The sequence below is a fragment of the Brachypodium distachyon genome, chromosome 2, assembly GCF_000005505.3.
Source record: "Brachypodium distachyon strain Bd21 chromosome 2, Brachypodium_distachyon_v3.0, whole genome shotgun sequence".
Classification (NCBI taxonomy): Eukaryota; Viridiplantae; Streptophyta; class Magnoliopsida; order Poales; family Poaceae; genus Brachypodium; species Brachypodium distachyon.
Genome location: NC_016132.3, coordinates 48,860,929 through 48,867,654, shown reverse-complemented (window position 1 = coordinate 48,867,654; position 6,726 = coordinate 48,860,929). Strand labels below are relative to the sequence as shown.

General features: G+C 46.2%; 1 protein-coding gene across 1 annotated transcript; it reads left to right on the top strand.

Moving 5' to 3' along the window:
* The first annotated feature begins 480 nt into the window (after positions 1 to 480).
* Positions 481 to 6,696, top strand: LOC100837374 (protein STICHEL-like 3). Its single transcript, XM_003567030.4, has 6 exons — positions 481 to 2,551; positions 3,006 to 3,225; positions 3,569 to 4,030; positions 4,784 to 5,426; positions 5,821 to 5,881; positions 6,387 to 6,696. Exons 1-6 carry the CDS (start codon positions 839 to 841, stop codon positions 6,477 to 6,479), a joined length of 3,192 nt encoding a protein of 1,063 aa, XP_003567078.1. The 5' UTR covers positions 481 to 838; the 3' UTR covers positions 6,480 to 6,696.
* Positions 6,697 to 6,726: the final 30 nt, after the last annotated feature.

Here is a 6,726-nt window from a genome sequence, read left to right as displayed (position 1 = left end):
AGCGACGTGCGGTGCTCACCGTCGTTATCCGCCGGGCCATTCGATGCGGTTTTGCACGTCCTCCCGCCTTGCCCGAATCATTGCGATCGATATTTCAACCGATGGAATGGCTCCACCACCAGCGTGATCACTGATTAGTAGTAGAACTGTCCTTGGGCCTTGGCCCCACGCCACGTTGGAGCCAGCTTCCGGCCTTCAGCCATCCCGGTCAGTGAGTGAATAGACGAACGCTGGCACAGTTGAAAAGTAAAAAAAAACAGAATACTAGTAGTAGTACTGCTATGCACCGCTTCCCGTTCGACGATTTTACGGGCGTGATGGCTGCTTTCGACTCATCCACTGCAGCTCGCTAATCACGAAGGAAGGCAAGTGGAGCTGGAGTAACTGTATAGCGTGTGTATCATCATCAGTCAGGATCATCAGCTTGTGTTAAGTGCGGCAGTAGAACGCAAACGCTTGAGCCAAACCAGAAACCACCGCCACCGCGGATGCCCAAGCCCCCAGTCCACTCTCGCAGGCTCGCAGCCCCGTGCTCCTCTCTCCTGCCCCGGCGACGCGGGCGCGATCCCCGAAAGCACCGCGAGTTGCCACACCCGGCACGAGACGAGGCCACTCGCCAGTAGCCAGACTCCCCCACCCACTCCCTTTGCTCCCCTCCTTCCCGTGAAATCCTGCAGGGCTCCTACCGGAAAGGCGAAATTTCCGAACCATATACCGCAGCCATAATAATCACTGGCAATCGCGCACACACACCCACGCCCAGATGCCGTAGCGCAGGGGATTCACCATATTTTTCCGCACCTCGGTGCCAGTGCCACTCTCGTACGGCCGTGCCGCAATGCCAACGCCAGACCGTGCCGCCGCCGGCGGCGGCGGCGGCCACCCTCGCGGACACGCGCACCTCACCAACTGCATCCACCTGCGCCACCACCACGCGCACGGGGTGGGTGGGGGCGCGCCGTTGTCGTCGGGGCGGAGGCGGAGCCCCACGTCCGTGTCGTCGGCGGCGCTGATGCGCGACCTCCTCGCGCTCCAGCGCTCGCGATCGCTCCGCGACCCGTCCACGCGCCGCTCCGTCGAGTCCGCCAAGGTGGCAGCCGACCCCGACCCCGCCACCGACGAGGACGACGCCGGTCTCCCCGCCAAGTCCCGGCACGGCGCCGCCACGGCCAAAGGGGCGCTCAAAACGCTCCTCGACCAGCTCGCTGAGAATCCCCACCCCAAGTCAGCCAGGCGCCCCCGCCGCCGTTTCAAACGCGGGACCGCCCGCCGAGCCGGCACCACCAGTAAGGCTCCAGATCGCGCCGCTGCCGCTGCCGCGCTCTCCGCCAATTCCAGCTCCCAGGAGGCTGTCTGCGGCAACAAGTACCTCTTCCGCGACGGCGAGGAGCTGCAGCGGCATGTGTCGCAGGAGGACTCGCGCAACGTCTGCGGCATTCCGTGGAACTGGTCACGCCTTCACCACCGTGGCAAGTCTATCCTCGACTTGGCCGGCCGCAGTCTCTCGTGCGGCCTCTCCGACCCCAAGTCAGCCGCGGGCCGCGAATCTGAAGCAGCAGCCGCCACCGCCTCGCGCGAGCACCTCAGCGGTGCGCATTCTTCTCTTTTCCCAGTTAAGTCCGAGAGACTGCCTTCCTCGACTAGCTCGGACTCCCACGCTTTACCTCTGCTCGTTGAGGCGGCCACCTCCTGTGCACGCAATGGCATTGGCGGCATGGCTGGGAGCTACTCTGGGGAGCTTGGGATATTCTCCAACCAGAGCAGTGAGATGGACTTCGACTTCTTGTCAGAGGCGCGGTCTGGGCAGAATTCATGGGGCTCTTGGCGAAGCCGCAGCGGGCGGCACCGGAGCCTGACGCAGAAGTTCGCACCGAGGACATTCAAGGAAGTGGTAGGGCAGGGCTTGGTGGTGCAAGCCCTATCCAATGCCGTCTTAAGGAGGAAGATTGGGTTGGTATATGTCTTCTATGGGCCGCACGGTACAGGAAAGACATCGTGCGCGCGCGTCTTCGCCAAGGCGCTCAACTGCCACTCCGCCGAGCATCCGCGGCCCTGCAACTCGTGCACCTCCTGCATCGCACACAATGTTGGCAAGAGCAGGAGCTTGATGGAGATTGGGCCTGTAGGCAACATTGACATGGATGGAATTGTGGATGTCCTTGACAATGTCATGCTTTCACCAGCACCATCACACTATAGGGTATTCATATTTGATGACTGTGATACATTGCCTGCCGATACATGGAGCATAATCTCGAAAGTCATTGACCGGTCACCCCGCCGCGTTGTGTTTATCCTCGTCAGTCCCAACCTCGACCTTCCTCATATCATCCTGTCAAGATGTCAGAAGTTCTTCTTCCCGAAGTTGAAGGAGTGTGATATTGTCAACACATTGCGGTGGATTTCCACCAGCGAGAGTCTAGATGTTGATAAGGATGCATTGAGGTTAATTGCATCCCGTTCGGATGGATCATTAAGAGACGCTGAGATGACTCTTGATCAGCTGAGTTTGCTGGGGCAGAGGATTTCTCTGTCTCTTGTCCAACAACTTGTAAGATAACTCTCAATCATCGTAATATCATCAACCTTGTTATTTTGAAAAACAAAAATATACTTTATACTGGTAGATTTCATACCTGGTTTCCTTCTGGTTTGAATATAAGGTATCAAGTAATATTTTGTTGTGCATTGGTAGCTTTGTTTAGTCCTGTAATTTTTGTCAAGAAGTTAACTAGACCTAGTATGGCAACTTCAGCTGACCCATATAATTAAAATAGCACATAGTTGGAATAACTGTCACAGGCATCGAATCCTACCTCTTTGATATAAATTTAGTAATTCTCTTGTTTCTTTGCTCAAATGTGGTTTTGTTTAGTGCCATGATTTAAGTTAAGGAAGTCACCTATTTAAAGCCCCTGCCAGAATTATTAGTTTCACTCCATCCTCCTCATTTGCAATTATTGTCTACGACAACAATAAAAATTAGCTACTTATTTATGTTGCAGGTTGGTTTGGTATCTGATGACAAGCTGGTTGATTTGCTTGATTTGGCACTATCTGCTGACACTGTGAACACAGTGAAGACATTACGAGACATTACAGAAGCCGGGGTTGAGCCTTTGGCCCTGATGTCTCAACTTGCCACAATAATTACTGACATCCTTGCTGGTTCCTACACATTCGCAAGAGAAAGACTTCGCAGGAAATTCTTCAAACGTCCAACATGTAAGCAACAACTTCTTCAACCACAGATAGTTCAAAACAAACATACACATATATACAGTACTGTGTTATGTTTTGGGAGACATGTTTGATTCGTAGCTCGTTAGTTTGCACTTTGCAGGCAGCAAAAACCTTTATGCTTTTGATTTGTTATGTTTTGTACTTCTGTTTGGAATCCTCAGCCAGGAACAGCCATATCGGGAAAAAAATACCCACTGTCTTTCATCCTGACTACCTTTGCTAAGTGTGAAGTCACTCATTTGCTTGACCTGCTTTTCCTCTCTTTTTCTCTCGCATTAAACATTTTGCATCCACATAATATAGTGTTCTGGTATACTAATTTCAGTGTCAAAAGACGATATGGAAAAACTACGCCTGGCCTTAAAAACACTATCGGAAGCTGAAAAGCAGTTGAGGGTCTCTAATGACAAGGCAACATGGCTTACGGCTGCTCTGCTTCAGCTTGCTCCTGATAAACAGTATACGCTGCCAAGTTCATCAACAAGTACGAGTTTCAACCACGGTGTATTGGCTGGTTCCTTTCCTCATAAGGATGTAGCAAGGCACTCAGCTATTGAGCACAATGGTAACGTGGCAAGTACTTCTTATGGGGAAAGGAGACCCATCGAACGCACACCAAATTGCCATCGATTGTTAGCCAGTGTTGCCAAAGCAAATGGGCGATCCAAACATAACAAAACTGAAAATGAAATGATCTGGCAAGCTGTGCTTGAGAGTATTCAGTCAGATATACTGAGAAAAATGATGGCCAAGGAGGGAAAGCTAAGATCCGTCAGCCTAGGCACTGGTATGATTCAAAGTCTGACATCCATTTCATTTTTTAAATGATCTACTCCCTCCGTCCCATATTAAGTGACTCAAATTTGCCCAAATATGGATGTATCTATGCCTGAAAAGCGTCTAGCATGTAATAGAAAGTCACATGGGACGGAGGGAGTACATCATATCATAAGTTTCTGAGCAGGTTTGTTTCTCTTGTGCTAGATGATTCAATATATAGCTCCAGTACTTACAATACAGACAGGGGATACTTACAAAAGCTCATATAGTATTGTTTTGCCATGATAATCAGACAGTATGACTTTCGTCAATTACTTTTATATCACTGTCAGTTGTTCAAATAATCCTTGGCACTTTGTTGAAGTCAATCACAGTACTCATGGCCCATTTGCATCTAGGCTAAGTAACTATAACAATTCCTCTAAACAAGGTAGGAACTTCTGTTCTTACAATCTTGTTGAAGCCATAATGCATACATGGGGAAGTAGCAATGTACGACGGAAATCATAGCTAAGCTGATAAGTTCACCAACTTGTAGTTAGGGTGCAAATGAGTCAGCCCATTGGACTGATTAACTTACAAGGTAGCAACACTTCTGTTCTTACACCCATCCTTTTAACAGCATTTAATTAGTAACATAAAATTAACACTCAGTTTTACATTTGTGTAGTCTTTTCTTGGTATATTCATTGTGATGCATGGTTACTGGTTAGCCTGTTTTCTACAAGATCTTTAACACCAGCTTCTTTTCTTCCAATAGCACCAACGGTGCAGGTAATATTCAGCTCGCGTGTAAATAAGTCAAAAGCTGAAAACTTCAGAGGACAAATTATGCAGGCATTTGAGTCTGTTCTTCATTCTGCTATAATACTTGAAATCCGATATGAGTCAAAAATTGATGCGAGAGCAGGTCATGATCCATCTATGTTTGCTTACCCGGAGAATGACTCCAACATGACATTAAGGAGATCCTTCACTAAGCATAGTCCGCTTTCTTCCGGAGGTGAAAGTCTCATCAGGAGGCTGAAAAAAGACACTGTTATGAAGGGAGCTAGCTCTACTAAGACCAGATGGATGCAATCTGATCCCCATATATTGACAGAAGGAGAGATCATTGAAGTTGGACCTTCTCACATGCATCGTCATGCTGATGCAGATAATGGTGTTCTTGACAATGAAAGAAGAAAGGATAATGCATGGGAAGAATCTTTAACATCACCAAACACCGAGAGCATAATTAATCAAGGAAGAAGAAATGGAAATAAACAGCGTCGACAGAACAGCATAGTAAAAAGAAAGGTTTCACTTGCTCATGTTATTGGTAGGGCAGAGGCTTGTTCTCAACGAGGCTGGTCTAGACGAAAAGCTATGTCAATTGCAGAAAAACTGGAACAAGAGAATTTGTAAGTAACATCATCTTATGATCAATTCTCCAACATCTGCATCATAGAAATTAATACTTTCTCACTACACTGTGACTCTTTTACTCTGTTGTATCTTCTAGAAAAGCAGAATCTTAATGATATTTTTTTTTGCAAAGGTTATACATGTTTGCTGAAAATAAATGTTTTTTAAATAAAAAAGAAATGGTAATAGCACACACTAATAATCACTAGAAATCAGAAATGGTGATCATTTCTATACCGCTATAACAGCATATATTATGAGATCATTAAGAAATCATTTGCATAACGACATAACCATAATTAGCCACATTTGAATTCATCTTGCCAATTTACCTTACAAATTTGTACTGGTCGGAGTCTGATGTCTCATCGTTGTATTATTTGTGCACAGGAGATTGGAGCCTAGATCAAGGAGTATACTTTGTTGGAGAACTTCAAAGACTCGAAAGAAGGTAATTTTTCATGTTAAAGTTCTGTTACAAATTGTGTCACTAAATTCAGTTCTAGTGGATCCTGAATTCAATGTGCAATGCTGTAGTATCAGTTTTTCCCTTACATATTGGAACAAAAATGGTTGTTTGCATTTGTGGATTATACAGACAATTCATCATTACCATAGTCGTGTCTGCAACAGATGATGAATCAGTATAGCTTGAAACATGTATAAGTAGGAAAATGTTCTTCATATAGAACTCCTGCATTATCGTGGGATTTCACATCTGATTGAAATGGCTGAAGGTTTTGAGGTGATGGGATATTAACCATTGTGTAGTGTAAAACTTCTTGGTCAATAGTGATAGGAGCTTGGAGCACAGCGGTGGTGTTCGCACACAGTTGATCTGTGTGACCAATTAGCAGCAGATTTTGTGAACCCTCCTTACATTACAGTTCTTAGGTTTTCTATGATATATAAAAATCTATGTTTCTACCAATATTAATCCAATTATTTCTCCACAGATCTCGTCTTTTAGGGTCAGGACGGGAAGGTCACGAGCCGTATCACGCCTTATCTTGTGTGGAAGATGCATTTCCACAAAATCTCCAAGATAAAAGAACACTAGAAGTTGTAGATGTTAAAAACGTTCAATCTAGCCGTAGCTATGTCTATTTTTAGGTTACTCTAATCTGTATATTTCTTGCTATGTAAAAGAATGATAGAAATGGCATAGCAAATTTATTCTGTCAAGAAGCTTTGTAATTCTTTTTTAAAGACATCAAAGGCTGTACTGGAAGCTTCGCTAATAAATCGTTCTTTATCCGCATATAATCTATACTGACTGTAAGGTCGGCTCATCGG

What these genes read in the sequence shown, in the direction of transcription:
- LOC100837374 (XM_003567030.4), top strand. Translation starts at nt 839, where the DNA reads ATGCCAACGCCAGACCGTGCCGCCGCCGGCGGCGGCGGCGGCCACCCT. An exon ending in ATCCGTCAGCCTAGGCACTG is followed by an intron (nt 4,031 to 4,783) that starts GTATGATTCAAA and finishes TTCTTCCAATAG; the next exon opens with CACCAACGGTGCAGGTAATA. An exon ending in CTTCAAAGACTCGAAAGAAG is followed by an intron (nt 5,882 to 6,386) that starts GTAATTTTTCAT and finishes ATTTCTCCACAG; the next exon opens with ATCTCGTCTTTTAGGGTCAG.